The sequence below is a fragment of the Danaus plexippus genome, chromosome 10 (assembly GCF_018135715.1).
Source record: "Danaus plexippus chromosome 10, MEX_DaPlex, whole genome shotgun sequence".
Lineage (NCBI taxonomy): Eukaryota > Metazoa > Arthropoda > Insecta > Lepidoptera > Nymphalidae > Danaus > Danaus plexippus.
Genome location: NC_083543.1, coordinates 5,364,638 through 5,385,220, shown reverse-complemented (window position 1 = coordinate 5,385,220; position 20,583 = coordinate 5,364,638). Strand labels below are relative to the sequence as shown.

The 20,583-nt window shown below is 29.0% G+C and overlaps 1 protein-coding gene across 2 annotated transcripts in view; it reads right to left on the bottom strand.

The window, feature by feature from the left end:
- The window catches only part of LOC116766740 (uncharacterized), a 45,520-nt gene that overhangs the window by 23,091 nt on the left and 1,846 nt on the right, over positions 1-20,583 (bottom strand). The window contains exon 2 of one of the 2 annotated variants that reach the window (XM_032656818.2): positions 14,246-14,449. In XM_032656818.2, the coding sequence (XP_032512709.2) occupies positions 14,246-14,407 (162 nt within the window). In that variant the 5' untranslated portion in view covers positions 14,408-14,449. Of the gene's footprint in view, positions 1-74; positions 229-14,245; positions 14,450-20,583 lie in introns of those variants that run through there. The other variant, XM_032656822.2, reaches the window with a different exon arrangement.

The window sequence follows — 20,583 nt, the reverse complement described above, 5'->3', positions numbered from 1 at the left end:
CTATTATACGTAATGAGGAGAATGTTAACATGAAAGTTAATTAAAAACCACAGCCTTAATTAGACTATACAAACCTTGGCGCTATGATACAGGGCACTGTTCCTCGTAATCTTAGCCTTGGTCATGATGTCCAGCACTGAATCATCACAGTTCCATCACAACACACCGTTCATCATCACTATAATAACTGGCACTACGTTTACGTGGTGTTTACAACGTCAGTCGTGGGTGTATAGTGGCGCGTACGCCGGCGATACTAGCGCTACGGCTTACAAACAAACTACACCGTGAAGGCTTTGCAGCGGCGTCCATTTTGTAGTGCCTTCAAGGAACGCGGGAGAATAATAATATAGATATTATTATTAATATAACACTCCCGCGTTCAATATAAGGTTGTCTCTAAGTAAATGATTCTTGTATGCAATAAAATTTGCTAAATGTGAATAACGAACATATTGCTTATATGCCATTTACTAATTATACTTAATAGTAATTTGTTAATTATTTAATTACTAAATTGTATAAGAAAAATAAAAAATATTTAATAATAATCCAGTAAACATAATGCAGGTAGATTATTGTGAGCATCTAAAGAGTATTCGGGGCAGGTGTACCAAAGAAAAAGGACTGTGTAGGGATCGGGCAGGATGATAAAAAATATATCGGGATATTTCATTCGCTGATTTAGGAACACCTTGCATTTGATTATAAAATAAACGACTACACATAATAATATCAAAACATCTTTCTATTGTTTAAGTCTTCTTGTGTATATGTTATTATAAGATACAAGGAAAAAAACCAAAGTAATAAAAAAAAATTCAGTGAAACAGTAAGAACTCCTTGAATAGCTATAGGGACTTGCGGAGGTATTAAAACCTCCTTCGTGTTTATTTCTAAATACTTAGAATTTGTGTTATATTATTAAATACCTTTGAAAAGTAAATTAACAATAGTGATTCAGAGTGAGTCAGAACAAAGGTTTCGTATTCTCTTTGTCTGCACACGTGTTGTATTACTGAAAACAACACTAGTTGTAAAATAATTTGTAAACCATTATACAATGTTGTATGAACTAAATGTAAAGACAAAATTTTTGTAACAAAACTTTACACAAAATATTTTGGGTATATATGTTTTTCTTGGATTGTATATATTATATTTTTAAATAGTAATTTAAAGGCAACTATTGCTTTACGAAATCCAAATTTATTACTTATTAGAAATAAGATCGACTAACATCAAATAACTATGAAACAACAAAGTATTTTTTAAATATATTTCAAACACATACAAAAAGCTGTCGTATACGCTACGAAGCCAATTTAATAACAAAAAAAATATGAATCCCTTCAAACAATTCTGTGCTAAATGCGGAATATAAAAAGTCATAATAAAAACCTCATTACGGCTCAGTGAGGTGTGTAATTAGATATGTGTTGATTAAACAGCTAGTACTTGTCTTGTACACAGCTTGTTATTGAAGTGACTTCTTAATAACGTGTGTAGTATGATACCAGTCACTCATAGTACGGTTATTTTAATTAGGAACTAAAGTTTTGATTTTTCTAACTATAAATTTGAATGTTCTTGTGCGTTCCCTGTATTTCTTAGTGTACGATTTAATTTCTTGAAAAGCTGACAGGCTGTGGTTTCAGCCTTTAATAACATTGAGGTTTTAAGAGGATACCCCAAAAAGTTTTTTCTGCTATTTTTTATTAATAAATTTATCGAGAAGAGTTCAATGCAATCGAATAGAAAAAAATATGTAATTCTTATAATAAAAAAAAAAATTACATAAAAACTAATCCCAAAAATATTAAATATGAACCCATCTTGTGTGCGATATGTTTTATATAAGGAATATGTATTTCTAAACTGTAACAAATGACAGGAAGCTGGACATACGATTTGTATAAAAGATTTCAAACTAAACCGTCCCTCCTTAAATCATGGCCACGAGCGAGAGAAATTCAAAATCAGACGGGTACGTTAATACGTAAATTCAAAACAATGAACTGGTTTTTCCTTCTCTTTCACATATACTGCTTTCACTCTATCACGCTTATACTATACGTATATATACAAACATGATCTATTTTCGACTGTATGTCTTGAGGCATAAACATTAAATTTCAATAGAGTGCTGTACATTTGAGTTCATAGTAAATCGTAGTAAAATGAAACAAGTTTTGTACTAAACAGTAGAACTAACCTCCTAACAAAAATAATTTACCGTTAAGGAAACCTCTAAATATATTCACACATAAAAATATACCGTGTTGTGTGTTTGAAAAATATTTACTTAGTAATTTGGTTGGATAATAGCTTTTTTATATAATTAGTAAAAATAACATTGCATATATTTATCTACATAGAAAAGAAAAATAAAACTCATATATTTTCCTAATATTAAACAAATATTCATTGCCCTGAGTGGAATTACAGTTTTATAGAAATGTTCATTAATAACTAATTACCTTGGCCTTTTTTTGTAGACGCCTGCAAAATTTGATATAGCACTCAGTGTTTAATTGCGTTAGTGGCATTTTGCTCTGTTGTCTGCGTAGGATTACTACTCATATTAATTAAAATAAAAATGTTGAAAATAATAAATGGAGTCTGCCACATGTCAAATTTCGATTCTTTAACATTTTTGATCTTCTAACGTTATAAACGATAAAATGAACTTATCCTTAAACATATACAGATGATTCATCGTTTTAATCGGTTTTATTTATAAATTAATTAACCTAAACATCACTATTATGACACCTCATAACACTATGTCATAATATTTATCGAACACCTTACAACACCATTGTTTTGTTAATAGTTTCGTTGATTTGTAAGCTTTCGACATCGGATACGACGTTTCCTACAAATCAACACATAATTCTCACGGTTGAACTACTTGCAAACTTAATAGCCTTTAATCTGATAGTATGTTCGTGGCTTTGACAATTTAAGAAACTTTCTGATTTTCATTAAACAGTTTTATGATGACAAAAATAAAATTAAAAATATTTTCGCCTTTGCAATAATTTTTACAAACTGACCTAATATTATATGAATAAGGTTGTATATGTATATTTTTAAGAAATGAAGTAGAAGTGGGCTGGTATGTCAAAGACTATATTAACCGATGGCGAGCGGTACCTCTTAGTAGGTAAAGTTATAAAGTTAGAAAACATTGAGGTTAATTATATTATTATAATTTAAGTTTCTTACTTTCATTTATGATAGAAATAAAGATATGTTTTAACGTCGCTCGAGACTTGTTGTTATGAAATATTTATAACTTACATCTAAAAAAAAACTTTTACAAATTACGAAACACTCATATTTTATTCCGTCATTCTGCGTAATATTTACATGATTCATCAATTTTTAAGCACACGGAAAGATTTTTCTTATTTTTACGACCCCAAATTTCACCTCCGTTATTATATACTATATGCAGTAATAAATTTTATTACCGTTATGTTTTCGTCTCAATCCAGAATGAAGTCAGATTATGACTACACTAAATAATGAGCAATTTCGTTATTAGTACTTTAAAATACTACATAATTCAAAAATTATTTTCTGTTTGTGTTAACTAATAACAATTATTAATTCTTAATTAAAACATGTCGTGGTTTAACTCATATCTAGGTCATTTTGTATAAAGTCTATGAAGGAACACTTAGTAACTTTCAAAGTATACCCACACTAAGTCTTTTCTTAACTAAGTCTTATTAATTAATGTCTGTCTTTTGATTTTGATAATTTTTCCAACGCTATTCTATTGTTTTACGATTTACGAATACCTACCTGGAAGTAAATATTATTTTTTATGAATCAATAAAATTTCTTTCAGTTTCTAAAGATGACTCCGTCTATTCGACACTATAACATATGATATATATATAAACTCCTTTCACACTATATGACTCAAGTCACCCTAACACAGCGTCAACCTCTGAGACATGATCATCTTATGTAACAATCTATTATCTCATGTTGTGTCTTGAAGCGCGACCGTCCTATATTTCTCACGGCGATCTCTCATGTCTAGACGTGGGACCAAACATATTTCCAGGTTATGTATCGAATATTGACTCTCATCCATGGCTGACTTCATAGTTCATATTATATAAAGTATTTAGCACCCGCATTTATAGAGGTTTATAACTGTAACATTAGAAAGAAGTCTTCGTCTAGTCGACCTATAGAACAAACGGGATAGTAATCTTTAGATTTTTTTAATAATAAGGATATAAAGAAACTATAAAGGAATTTATTAAAATTTACATTGATGCTATATTTTCTAAAATATGGTTTTTCTTTTATTTTATATTTTAAATAGTAATAAGATATTGGTTTAACCAGTTCCCTAAATGTAGTCAACAAGATAAGGTCTATAATATTATCCAACGGTAAGTTTTAGTATACTGTCGACAATATGAGAACAAGGGGGTTAGAGTTTAAAAGATGTAACCACAAGGTAATAGAGGTATTAGCAACTGGTAGTAATACTAAACCACGATCCCATACTTATACAATAAGCAATGGTTATTTTACTATGGAGTCAAAGAAAAACGGCGGCAAACCTGTCTTGAATATAAAGTCATTAAAGTTTTAGGAGTCATTAAAGTTTTTTTATAGGAGCATTAACAATTCATGATGAATCAGAAACGTGAAACGCTTCGTATGTAGTGTGCCAATGCAAACTTATAATAAACATGCTAATGTGTGTTGTTGCAAATACCAAAAATGTATCGATACGAAGACGCGAGTATCAACTCGTATGAAATAATGACTAAATAAAATAATATTTATATGTATATAATTAATAGCCCATATTATTATTATACCATCATTAACATAATTGCAACATTTACAAAAAAAAAAAAGAAATATTAACATCTGAATTATTTAATTTCTTTTCCATAAAATTAACAGTTTTGTTTTATAAACATATATTGTGTACAACTAAAAATAAATAAAATAGAAATTAGAAGTGCATGTGAAATAAAATGTCAAAACAATAGCCTTCCTTGAATACCTTAAGGAACTTCACAACGACATTGTTACAACATAATGGCTTAACCACATCCTTTATAAAGTTAGACAAATGTCGTTAAAGTAGTAACATAATTGCTTACAAATGTCATTTTTGTGCACTTTGCAAGCACACACACACACACATATATATATATATATATATATATATATATATATATATATATATATATATATATATGTAGATGTGTATTAAGACAAATTGTTCAATATTTAAATAAAATATTAATATAAGTTTGGAAGATAGTTGTTTTTTGCAATGATGTTACATTAGCCAGCTCTTTCAATGATAGCCATTATAGTAGTGATAGAAAAGAGTTTATATAAAATTCTTACAATATGCTGCTTATTTGAATAAATAATACCGGCCACGTACCCTTTGACCGTTTTTATTCGTAATTAGAACGTTACCCCGAGCCGTCTTGCTTCGGTAATTTTCCCACACGTTCTTAAAGACTGTGGCAGATTACAAGATTAATCTTTCCTGTTGCGTCAAATTAATTGCTATTACAAATCATTAAGACAAGCAAATAAATTGCAAAGTAATGTCCATTCTATCGATGACTCTATATCGATATTGATGCGTACTTCACCGTATTGATAAATGTTTTGACTTTTCGTAAGATATTTTAAACAAAGCTATGATGTAAGCCAAGCACGAAAGGAGACATTTCCTTTAAAGTAAATGAAGTGTGTTCTGTAAGTTATTTAAACAATAGACTATTTCCAAGGTTAGTCTCAAAGTTTGTGAGTCATCAGAACAGTTATGGTTCAGCGACTTAATGACCCTCCGTAATTGTGTGTCAGATATAAAAGTTAAGAAATATGTATATTTAAATAAAAAAAATATTTTTACGATTTTACCATTGAAAGATGACACTGATATTATATTTTTTTTATTTTTTGTACTGATTATTATTTGTTTTGCTATAGATTATAATGGTTCTAATTTTTTTACCTTTCATTTTACTGTAGTTTTCGTGGTTGAAAAAAATAAGAGAATGCAATATTCAAGAAGTTGTTAAGGGTTTATAGTTCTTTATGATGGCATCATAATGGTCCATGGACAAGTGATATAAACATATAGACCTGAAATCTTCGTTATCATCATCTTATATAAATTATATAAGTTGTCTGACCAAAAACAGAGACAGAATAAAAAAATATTCGACAGTATTGGTATCCTAGAAATAACGAGCAATGTCAAGGAAAAGACACAGTTACGCCATTTTAGATTCATACACATACACACACACATACACATCCTCTATTTTATACCCATATTTCTTTTATTAAGTAAAAGAAGAGTTCTGTAATTATAAAGTTAATGGTGAAAAAAAGCTACCATAAAAACAAACGATTACCGTTTCCTCTAATTAGGATTTGGGATAGAAGGATAAAAAATAACACAATTGAAGCATGGTGTCGTACGCCCTGGTCTATTGATGACTTGTGTGACTAATGAGCCGGTGGAGCGAGTAATGTGTTTAGACTGGGGGCCGCTTGGGGGACGAATCGTAGTTTTATTGCAAAGTAAATTAAACGTGATTTATGATCAATATGAATGATAAACTCAAAAGTCAAAACGCTATCTAGTTTGACGAGACACACTTTTGGTACTGTTATTAGGGTATTGTTTTAACAGTAACAATACCCATAAGAAATGTTATTTTGAAAACAATTGAAGTTTATATTATAGTAGAAAGGCAGCTGAATATAATGATTATAAATTTTATATGGCGACCCAAGATATTGAACATTTATCATTTAGCACCCGTAACTGATGATTGATTTAGCATTTTAATAAATAAACATTATTATTATTATTTTTATTTATTGTACTTTATGATATATCAACAATAATTGTAAGAATTTATCAGTTGGCTTTGTTGAAACAACTAAGTATTGAAAAAGAATAAATTCCATGTCTCGTAAATACGTCTTGTTATATCTGTACAATAATTGTCACGTTCCCAAGCACTACAAACTCAGCACACGGTCCGTTTCTCATTCATAGAATGATTACGACCGTTGAAGGAAAAAATGTATACTACAATTATTATGACATTAAATTTGTAAATTCTTCGACCTGTGCTCATCTCATCCTGAACATTTGATAGTAGGAGAGTGATACATTATATTTTATATGACTGTGTGTGGGCCGCGTGCTTTTATTGTTACCCAAACGGTCTGCTTCGCGCACTTTATAGATCATTAAGTTTAAATAGAGTAAATAATATATATTTTTAAAGGTTATATTTGACTGACGACCTTTTTAAAATATCTTTTTCTACTTTTTTATTTTATTTGGTTAGATGGAGTTTTTCAGCAACTTTTTTTAAAAAGATGTCTTTAATCTGAAATTTTCTATACACGTTTCATAATACTGACAATATGTGGATATATAGCATCATAGCGAAAACTAGTTTTTATGCACTTCTAAAATTGTATGTCAAGTGATAGTTGGAGTTTTCGTATTATAATAATTAAAAATGAAATTGTTTTTTTTTTCGAAATGTTTACTTTAAATTTATTTAAAAGGTTTTTTAAATCTAAGTCATAAGTTAATAACAACTAAAACCAAATATATTTGGATTAAAACAACATTATACTATTTTAAGCTACTTAAATGTGGTTAGAGGTTTATATGGCATTATGTTTTACATTAGAATAATCTGTTGGAATCCAAATTTCTTTACAAAATTCTCGAACGTTCTAACTCTAATTTAGAACGCACAAGGAGGGTCAGACAATGTAAAGGACCTCATAAAACGGAATTGTTCCTATGGGTACCGTGGGAGTGTACAGGTGATTCGGTACTATATACAGCTGGTTGTTGAACAGAAATTCAGAACTATCATACACTTTAATAGTTCATATGAATAAAATAAATAATGTATTTAGCATCCATAATTATTTTTTATCAATAGTTATTAATATATAGGAGTCAGAATTTGTGGTTTTGATTACTTAGCCATATCTAATTATTGCCTTCATTGAAGTTAAAAGAAAAAGTTAGCTTTGGAATGATATAGACAGATAGAGTATCTATAGAAATATATAGAGAGAAAATTGTTCTATAATCAATAAGACTCACAATAAAATAAAAACGTTAAACAATCGTTATCACTTAATGGTAACAAGCTATTATCGCTCTTGCATAATGAAAGGAGCAATTAATATACGTGTTTTTAATAACTATACACTCTATTTAAATATAATAAATACCGCTAGTAATTATACATTATATAATACGTGAATGAAGACCAGTGTTCCCACGCGGTTCCTTCCGGAGGCTGCGACCCGTGACGGACAACACCCAGTAAGAAATTATACAAGATGGAATGGAAATTAAAAGAAATTGTATTTACATTTAGAAAGTAAACTATCTTAATAAACTACTAACGATATAGCGAAGATCTAATGGCTATTATACTTACGTTAATTGCGATAGATTCATTTATAATGTCAGAGCGCCGCTTCCGATTAAATAAAAGATGTTAATTACTAAAATCAAGGACAACAAAGTAAATATTTTTCATAAAATTTTCTACAAGTTTTTATTTGATAAAGCAAAAACTGTAAAAGTAATTTAAAACTTATATGTATTAACTGTTAAGAAACAATGTAGATATATATAAATATATTTTTTATATAATTAAACATAAATCTTTAGTACGGACGAGCTACTTATAAACATTAAACTCGTCAGAAGCCGAGCATAAAATAAAAACAAATAAATAAACGACGATAAATACGCGACGGTAAGAAATTTTATTGGTACCTAACTGTGACATAAATATTTATGATGTATTGATAGTAAAAAAATATATCTCCGTCGGAAATAGATGAAACGTCAGCCGGCACACGACGGAATGTCGGCGATCAGGTGTAATACAAAAACTGAGCACTCGCACAACAAACAACAATAAATACACTTATATGTGTTGAAAAACTGGAAATAGGGAGAAGTCAATGTAGAACGCTTCAAAGAATTCTAAAGGATTAAACTATGCTATTAAGAATACTATGGAATATCATGAAATTTATAGGCCTTCATTATAATTACTAAATAGGATCTATATTCCGAAAAATCTAAGACTGGAAGTATTTACTGCTGTATTTATCTATTAATTTATTCTGGTTATTGTTTAAAGATATAATATAAGTAAGTAATATCGTATTTTCTCATTCTCATTCTACAGATCATTGTCTTTGAATTGTCTTGAACTTCTTATTTGTATTCAGCAACAACATTGCTTTTAAATTTCAATCAGATACACTGACAGTATTTATAATGTAAGTCAAGCTTCGTACCACAAGTTTTATTTAGTTAGGAGAAAGGATTATTGTTAAAGAAAAGCAAGAAACGATATTATTATATACAATATAAAAACCTTACCTTTTTTTAACATTGAATTATGTTAAGGAATAAAATCGAAGGAAATTCGTTTTCACCGTTAACCTTTACTCAAAACCTGAGTTGAATTCTGTTAAAGTAATAAAATTTTATAGTAAAGACTAAGAATATTTGACTCTTTTGTGCATTTTCAATACTGAGAGATATTAAACGTCCTTTTATCGGTTAATACATTGATGTGTGATTTCTTTAAATACATTTTTTAATGAAATATTCGATTCATGTACTTATGAAAAACCTGATTTAAATAATAAGCCGAATAAGATATTTGGGTAACTAGGTTCTAATCCTTATTTTAACTATTGCAACATTTGTTCATTATTTTCGTAAAAAATCTGTTCAAAATAATCATTTCAAAATATTGTTAAAGATGATTATTATCTTATATATAGTTAAGGTAATTTTAAAATATATTTCATATACATATATACTTTAACGAAAAAATAATCATATGAAAAATTACACCAAAAACAAATAGTATTCTATAACAGAAAAGCAATAGTTTTTTAAAATTTAATTCAATAAAAAAACAAAAAAAATAAAGGCCTAAAGCTTGTAAGTTAACACCAGACCGCAACAAAAACAATTAGCACTATTTTAAAGATACGGAACCATCGTCGGCTAGCATCAGCCGGCGCCATTGTAAACAGGCCAGGATACGTGAGGGGACTTCCATCAGACAGAAAAATAACTAACGTAAGCGAACGTGCACCTGTTCAAAGAGGTTTGTTTAGAAAAGCGATGCACGAATCTCAAATAGCGTTACAGAAGCTACCAGCTTTGCACTGATATAGAGTGAAATATTTGATTGTTGTGATATATCACTTATATTAATATGGCACAAATATTAAACATTACATTCCAAAGTTAACACTTAACAGTAACATTATGTCCAATCTATGATTTGTATAAGTAAAAATAGTTCTGAATTATAATGACATATAAGATTTTCGGGAGTATTTATTTAAATGAAACTAATATTTTCAGATAACTACATACTCGATACTCCCGATGTTACGGTTACTATGCAAGAACCGTGATCACGATTGCATATTGATTATGTAGTTTTCAAAAATAATATAATACGCGTAGTAATCCGAAAATATTAACTTCTAGTTCTGAATTTTGTTCAAAAATCCACGAGCACTTAGAATTTAATAGAAATTGACACAAATAAAACTATTGAAGCAGAATCAAATAGAAGGTAGTTAAATGAAAGATTAACAAGTAATTAATTTTTCTTTGGTAAATATAACGTATTAACGAAAATTCTCTCTTAATAGTAACCAAGTAACGGGGACGCGCGGACGTAACACCGTGTTTATAGATTAACGAAGATCGTTCCAGTTAACCGGATTACATGTCGAAATAGATCAGTTCATAAACTTTCTTTGATAGGATTCAGTGTAATGTAAGCTTTAGATGTTTTTGATGTAACAATGTATATAAATAGTGTTTTCATAAGACTCCATCACGAGTCCCTTCTTATCTTTTATGTTATATTTTAAAACATAAGTTCATTGTTGTGTAATATTAATAATTAGTAAAGAATTTTAAAAGGATAGACTAAAAGATTATAATGGAGAGTTTAACGTCACTAGGTGTGTAACAGCTTCAATGATAAGATAAGCCCTTTCAGGTGTGTCTTAAAATAATCACTCGTAAAAAGTTCATTGACATAGCGTTTATTTTCATCTTACAATGCCTTACAATGTTAGTTAGTGCAGTGATTTATAGTTTATCTTGATGTGATTTTGTAAGCCGTTGATTCCAAATTTATTATCGCTTCCTTACGTAATTTTATTTTAATTTTATTTCATGAATATTATTTGTATACATTTTAGCCATTAAATTAAAAAATATTTAACTTCCTAAACTATATTTCTTAAATGTGTATGTATAAGTATTTTGATTTAATTAAAGCGACAAATGATCAAGGGCGTATAATTTCAAATCCGATAAATAAATGGATGTGAACTCTGGTACGGTTTAATTATGATTGAGTTTGATGGCCGTTGAGAATCGCTTATTGCTGGTTAATCTCCAAAGGTATTTCAAATCGGTGGTCAACTACGTGACGCGAGCAATAAATCAAAGTTGTAAACGCTACAAGAAAGATTGCCGTTCATGCCAATGGATGCAAACTATTTTTTATTTGTTATCAACGCTTCGCACTTGAACATTCCAAGTTTTATAAATATAAAGCTCTCTGCATTATCCTTGTACCTCTGGCACACATATAAAGTACTCGTTTTTCTGCATTCTTCGCTCGTGCCAACAATTCACGCTTTTTCCTCGAGCCCACAGCTCGCTCCAGAATTTCATGCGATAAGGGGCGTATAGAAAACAATTTGTTTAAACGTCTGTCCTGTGCACTAATGGCGTGACTAATTTGGAATTTTACTTTATAACTATAATCTATCTAATGATTTGTCTGTTCGTACATTTTGTAAATATCTAACAAATACAACGCTGAAACTATTACCTATAATGTTTAGTTTTAAGAATATATTGTATTTCAGTATTTTTCTTTGATTGTAAACTTTTACAAATTTGACTTAAATACGATTTATTTGTGGTCCATCACAAAGGATTGTATACTGAAATCTTTTGGTAAGCTTTTTTATATAAAAAAAAAGTATTTTAAATTAAACCCAACAAAATATATAAGAAATACCCTCGAATAGCTTCTACATGCTGGCATTTTAATGTATAATGGATGCTGCATAGGATCCATGGTTATTTTTTTGTCTCACCTCAACTCTGTAATTACGTCCACATAAATTGGATCAATTTATCAGAGGCCTTTGGAATTTCTATCAGCGTGATTGAAATATATTATAATATGAAACATATTATTTAAAAGTCGATATTCTTTATATAAATTAACTATTATATTTTTTTAAAGAATTTTTAACTTTGAAGATTTTAATAATGGTTAAACAAAGGTATTTAAATTAAAACATTTAATGATTACCTAATAGTAGTTTTGATATCGACAACCACACGAATAAATTATGATGGCATTCTTTTTGAAATATTTTATTAATTAAATATAAAACCTCAATCTTACTATTTGCTCAATAAGTATGTAGTTAGTTTTTTATTGCAATAAAATAAAAAAGCAACCCAATGCTTAAACAAAAGTGTTCTAGCCTTGAGAAAGTAAAAGTTATACCTACTTACGTTCTACAAAGCGAAAGCCCGCTCTCATATTATAAAGAACACTGTGAAGGTTAATTGATGCAATCTAAAACAGTCTACCATCTGGAACTATAGAATCAGTCTATACATAACCATCACTAATATTAACCTAGTGTATGCAATATATAGGTATGAAGTTATATGTCACTCATCTTAACCAAAATTCATATAAAACAAAAATAGGTATAATTTAAACAGTATTAAAATTGTGTTGTAGAAAAACCAACATAATATTAGAATGATTTGACCTAAGTAGAATTAGAAGTGGTAGTGTCTTTCTTTACTTGTAATGGCAAATGCAACAGACACATTAACTTTAATCTTTTCATATCTATGTTAATCTATTATATTGATGATAAAAGTGTAGGGTCAATCAGTAAGTTCAATTTATTAGTTATAAATGACAGACAGGTAAAGGTCGTTATTTAAGTAGCTTTAAACGAGTTTTTTGTTTATTGGTACAATAGCGTCATCGGCCGACCCTCGACCTGATGGCGTATAGAATATACACTAAAATGAACGTTAATTCCTTAACACTAGGTGCTTTTATATAATGACAAGAAGAAAAGGATGGCTTACCACAAATGAGCCCACACCGTTAGTGAGATACCACTGTCGCCAGACAACCTTTTGACAGATTTCAACAAAATACTTCGTGAATGCTTATACTTTGTTATAAAGTATACGAAACGGAAAAGTATTGACAACTTTATTTGTTTCAATTCAACAGTGCTTTCAAAATAATATAAATTAATTTGTATAAACAAAAACATACTTAAATGAATAATTCAGAAGTCCAATGACTAAACCCATTCTGACTAAGCACATTGTAAAAGTGATAACGTTATACACCTATTGGGAACAAAAATAGATTGAGCGAATATTTTTCATTTTATTATAACTGTATCTTATGACGTATGATATCTATAATTGTTATATCCTACTAATACTGTAAAATCGAAAGTCTCTGAGAATGTCTTTTACTCTTTCACAAAAAAAACTAATACCACAGATTTTAATTAAACTTTACAGTCATGTTGCTTAGACATCAAAATAAGACAATGGCTATAATTTATACCGTAATTCTATATCGTTCCTTTAAGATGACAGCATGACAGTTGTATTTTGCATGGCGTCACGTGAGACACACTAAGCTGCCAATTGGTTACCATAACAATTGTTTTAAAATACTTTACATATTTCTCTACGAGCTAAATTCCACAATTCACGCAGACGATGTCGAGGGCAAAAACGAGTAAGAAATAAAAAAAATATCCATTACAATATCTAAAATTCGTATACGACCGATGACTTTCTAAGAATCGCCACATGTTTATACTTGATTTACCTTTATTTGCTGTATAAACATGTGCCCATATTATAAAAGCAAACAGAAAGAAGTCAAATACATTTGTCTTTAAAAATTTCCAGTAAAGACTAAACGTTAATAGCAATACCTAAATTTAACAGCTTTGTGGTAATAACGACCATTTTTGTCTGTACTTAAAAGCTATTTTTACAGATAAAAAACTTGGTAAAAAATACAATACGTACCTGAACAGCGCTATTTAAGAAGCAATTATTCTGTCCCGGACCGTTCCAGAGGCCTTTAGTTGTGTGAAAGATGCCCGAATCCCGCGAGTTGTCCCGTGAATGCTGTGGCCTTAGTTCATCGCTGTGCCCATAGATGTCATGAGCTGGAGGCGCCATGGCCATTATAGATCACGTGACGTACTCCTGACTGACATGTTGACGTATCTGAAAATTACCTATTGTTACATTAAGGTGACCTTTAAGACGAATAACTCTACGTGAAACTGGTCGTTGGTAAACTTCTCTTTGTATTTAACATTGATATTCAATGTCTTCGAAGCTTAGTGTGAAATATATTTGGTTTGGTTGACTTGAATTTTGTTAGTTTGCTTCAACTTGATTCGATTGATGGATGGAAAACAAGGAACAATAATGATCTCGAATTACAAACGGCTTTAATGAATTGAAGTTTCACAGGAATCGCACAATACAATAACGGATCTCCTTACATTATGGAAACGTCGTGCGTTTGATTAATTATTAACTGTAAGCTTAGCACAGGTTTGCATGCGGAGCGTTTTCAGTTTATCATCCAATAAACTACGCTAACAAAATGTATGAAAATGTATGAATGAAAAACTATTAACGCTCCGTATTCGGTGTGACGATGCTAACATTTGGTAAGTATACTGAATGTATACTTAATTTTACCATTCGGTCAATGATTTAAATTCATTGAAAATAAAACAAAAACATTAAAAAAAACTACAATAATTTACGTGTTGGTCGAAAAATAAGTATATAGAAATATGTTTCCGAGATATTTACATTATTTGAGAACACGCATACATTCATTTAAATATAGATAGATACATACACGTTGCATAGCAATAGTAGATACTTCTCTACTTTTATATATTTAAAACATGTAACCTTGTAATAGACACGCACATAATATCAATAATTTATTTATTACATATTTAAATTATCAATAGTAAGACATGCTTTTCTATGTATTGAGAAATCCCAATGTTATTGCTTGGTACTAACTGTGTGCTAACGTTAGATTGTTTAAATATGTACTTATTTCTACGCGCGACTTCACTCGCACATCCTTATATAGTTATAATAAATTAAGCGTAGCGAAAATTTTAATAATTTTAAAAGTTTAAATTCAAAACGGTGCACCTATATAATTAAAAGTATTCTATACAATTAGCAGTATATAGTATAATATGTAGTTTTAAATTAATTAAAGCTAACGTTTTGTCAGTTGTCCCGTTGATAGATTTTTTTAAGTCAAAAATGATAACGTACTTCATGTAAACTGGAATCAATTTTTAATATTATATAACATATATAATCAATTAAAAAAAATACATATTCCGTACTTTACGTTCGAAATAAGGTTTTGACTATAAGCATAATTGTTATGAGTTACAAATAATATGATAACTGTAAGGTTAAAGACGAGGAATGTGGCTAGATGTGGCTGGCCGGTCATTAGGTAGTCAGGGGACACTTGAGATGCCTTAATGAGTGCCCTTACCTTCCTGCATTCCCATCTAATACTCATATAGCAATTCCACGAATTACGTCTGATTCTTTATTCATTAGGAAATATAAAACCAATTTAATTGAATATAAATACAGTTAATTACATCTACTATAAAATTAGAATTAATTATAATATAGTATAGTATTGTATAGTAGTTATTAATTTTAAGGAAAGCCAAATTATTACTTTAATTAATTATTCGAGTTGAAATTAAATATCTTTCAAATTAAGTTAAAAGCTGTATTATCGTAAATTATATAACAAAATTAATAACAATGACCCACTTGAAGATAATCAAGAATTGTTCGACAGAGGCTATATTAATTTAAGTAATAAATGCAATAATTTTGAAGGAAAACAGGAAGTGATTCCATGTCCCTGTAGATCAACCCGAGGTAATTTTAAATAAATGTATAATGATAATTCGTCAATCATTACTATTTTAATACGGTCGACTACCATAATGAACTGTTTACATACGCCTTTCCTAAATACAAAAGCGAGATGCTATTTATGAATAGTATGCTTACCATAAGTTTGCACCGACATACTGGATACGAATCACTCTCCGTTTCTCTTTTAAAAGCCTACGTCAATAATATAACGTCGGATTTGAGAATGATAAACTGGAAACGCTCGGTATGTAGTGTCACGATTCAAACTTGTGTTAAAACCCACAGATCGAAATCACTTCCGATCCGTCGAAATCGATAATTTGATGAAAAATGAGGTTAATGCATAAATATCACTTACGTGAACCGATTTCTTCACCATTTATTTTAGTAAAGCTACATACAGACGGAAGTCTGTTATGTCAGTGTGTTAAGGAATTTCTCAATATAAACAAAATATCTAAAACATGCGGTGATCAATTTTGTTGTCATCTTTATGTTTTGGCATATGTTTATTTTATTATTATGACAAATATAACCAGAGGATTTTTTTTTAATTTGTAATTAAAGTGTAGACAGACCGAATGGTGTGATGCTACTAATTTTTAAGGAATTTTAAATTATAAATGTTGCCTAGTATCCGAGTATTTATAAAAAGTTTATACCGACAGAAAGCTAAACAAGTTAAGAAGGATTCTTTTTAACCCAAGAGTTTGCTATTAGTTGAGGACGTTTATCTATCCATTGAAAGGTGTTAGATATTTATTGATAAATATTATTATTATACAGGACTTAAATGTCTTAAAACTTGCTACATAAAAAATTGAGACAATGATTGAGTTAAAAAAGAAATTATATTAAGATACATAATAATCTTCAATGTATTTGTTTATTACTCTCTATAATTTTATTACCGGATAATAACTCAATTTACTTCCAAATCGGACATCTGGTGACGCTCATTATGTGCCTTCATAACTGCTTAGATGTTGTTGGAGATCTCATCGGAAGCCCAATTAAATGTCGGGTGGAATTTGAACCAGTTTCTTAAACCCGAGACGGCTTACGTCATTATTGAAAAGAAATCAAAGTTTTTTCCCCTCTCATACCAGAAGTTTGAGCGAAAAAGATTTACAAACATACATACATCCTCACAAATTTACAAATTTGTTTATAATATTAGGAGAATATTGTAATTACAAATTTATTTTCATATTTTAGTGCCCCTGATAAAATTCCTTAGACTTTAAATAGTTATCAATGTTGTCTAACATCTATATATTTTAAGAATAAATTATTTTTAAATGATAAAAAAAAAAATTTAAACAGTTATAATGCTTAAAGATCGAGTTTCTCAAAACAACAGTCTGGTCTACAATAATAAAATTATTACATTTCATGACGAATTAGTTTCAAAAACAGTTCTCAAAATAAATCGACGTCCAAAATTGTTATAAACCAACAACTTAACTTTTTGTCAACCATTTAATTTCCAAAGTACCATGATTGTGTGAAATGAGACGATAGTTTTACAAAAAAACTATTCTGAAGAGGTTCCACGTTTCTTTAGTATTATATTTTATTTGACATTTTTAAGCCTTAACTCTCAAGTGTTCCATTAGTTATAAATTATTTTAAGCGATAACCTTAAAAGCTTTCTTATAACTCTTCAAGTGGCGACGTTAAAGTTCAATGCTATATCTCTTACAATAAAGTTCCTTGAGGCATGGCTCAGTTTTATTGACATTTCACTAACTTTCTAATCCTTTTATTTTATATTTATAAAGCACTCCAAAGAAAATGGGCTAATTTATTATTTTTTTTAATTTAAAACTATATACTATTTATTCCTGTTTGGCTTTAAGTTTTACAAATGGAAATTTGTGAGTGACTTTTCAAAATAATACATTATATTTTACAAAATACTACTACTACTACTATATACTAAAAGAGACCATAAACAACCTTAATTTTTATATCGTACAATGAATAATGATTTGTATTTGTTTAGTCACGTAACACGTTCGTGAGATCATTTCTTTTTTAAGTTTACAAACGTGATCAACCCACTACAACGTGTCACTGTCAAAAGTTTCGGGTTGCTATTGTAAAATAATACAAAGAATTCTTTACATTAAAAAAATAGCCAAGTTAAAGAATAAATGAGGTACGTTAGAAACAAGGATTCGAATATCAATAATGTAATTATAATACGATAATAGTCTTAATACTTAATGTCCAATAATTGACTTATTTGTTGCATAGGTATAATTTTAGTAATATTTCTTTTTTTTCACCCAAATTAATCTTCTCAGTTGTTAAAAATAGTAGTAATAGGAATCACGAAAATTATTTAATTAATAATACATGACCCTATAAATATAAGAGAATTGACAAAGGGAATCATTTGCAATAAGATTAGTATTCAAGGTGAGTAAGTCATAGAAATTTATATGAGACCGATTATATACTATAGAAGTTAAAATAAATATTAAATTATAAATTTAGGACTGTGTAAGTAATATCTGTACTTTTTCATTCATTTGGTACTTACTTCTAAACTCACTATTTATGTATCTTTAATAATAATAATAATATAAAAAAGGATATTCTAAGCCTTTCATTGTTGTTACTCCGAGCTATCAACAGAATAATTTTAAATCTGGAACAGGGTTCGTGCTACACACACACACCCACATACATGTAAGCATGTAAATGTAACGCACACAACAATATTACGTGACACAAAATGAGCAAAACCGGAGGCTGCGCGTGCGCCGACCCGCGAGGCGGCACGAGTCATGTGAGTGTTTCGTATTAACTGCTATTATTATTACAATCTCTACTTACTCTACGATTTGTTTCGAATTCTATAGACACATCAAAAATATAAATAGATAGTATTAAAGGAATTGCTTACTACTTTATTTATTCCAAACGTTTTGAGTGACACTTAGATCACAAGAAATCCATATAATAGAGTTAATATAAACCTAATCTTACTTACCGTGTACTTACTCGTTTATTATTAGAGAAATAATGAGGGTACTTAGATATTTTAATAGAGAATAGGTCATATTAATTAATTAAACAATATTCCTTTTCGATATCTTTATGTACTAAAAATCTAAATGTTTGAATGCGTTTATGTTACTTAGTCCCAAAGAATATACATAATATTTGGAATGTGAATTTGTATGTAGATGTAGTCTTGGAGACATCAATCCACATGATTCATACTAAATATTCTAAATTTTAAGTTTTGTAGAAATTTTAAAAAGTCTTAGTGATTGTTGGAGATAAAAACTTGAACATGAAGATTTTCTATTCTAATGCAGCGAAATAAACGTAAAATTTTAACACATGAGTAAAATTAAAATTACTCAAAAGACAGACAAAACAAGAAATACAGTTAGTTAGTTACTATGACCATGACATCATATCACTTATATAAATTATAAACGATTTTTGTTTTTTAAAATAGCCTCTTGCCTATTTTTACGATCGTCACGGATTTTAAAACTGAGACCACCGAAGATTAATATAATGTATTGTATTATATTATTCAAGAGTAACTTTCTTAAGCCTAAAACCATGACTAAGACGCCGTAAAAAATTGGAACACGACACGTATTGAAGAATGAAGAAAAATTACGAAAATAAGAAAAAAAAGGGTTAAAATTAATTTAAATTTGTACTATATGACGTTTATTAGCTTTGGTCGCTAATAAAAATTTAGCAGCATCCTGCTTAGAATTTGAAATTTATATTCATCAGTCGGCATATTTTTACAAATTTCTATACATAACTTGTTTTCAATGATTCCGGTTCTCCGCAGTCCTTATTATAGCGAGATTTGTGACAAAATATTTACTCTAACGAAAACCAAAAAACATTCAGACTTAAACTTATTTAGAAACTCGTCCTTTTTCTAATCGATTCGTTAGATAAATTTGACTATCCGTTTCCGAAGTTAATATTAAGTTTCTATTACCATTATAATTATTACAACATTCACCAGAAAATTAAATAATTGGATAATAAAAGAATAAGCAATACTTATAATAAATATATACGTACATCTTAAGTATAACATTAACAGAGATGTGTCTTATTTGTAATTATGTGACTACTAACTATAGTACTTCACTAATAAGTAAAGTTTACTATACAAGTAAAACGAAGGCAACAAATTTTATTTAATAAGCACAATATGTCATAATTCTATTTTAAGTTATTCAAAACTTTTTTGTTATCTATACTGACCCATACATACATATATATCACAATAATTTTAATTGTTAATAACATAAAGAAAGGTAATTTATATGTAAATTTGGAACTACTTACCATATACTTAAATGTTTATAAAAGAAAATTATTTATATAATAAACAAATCTAACTTAGT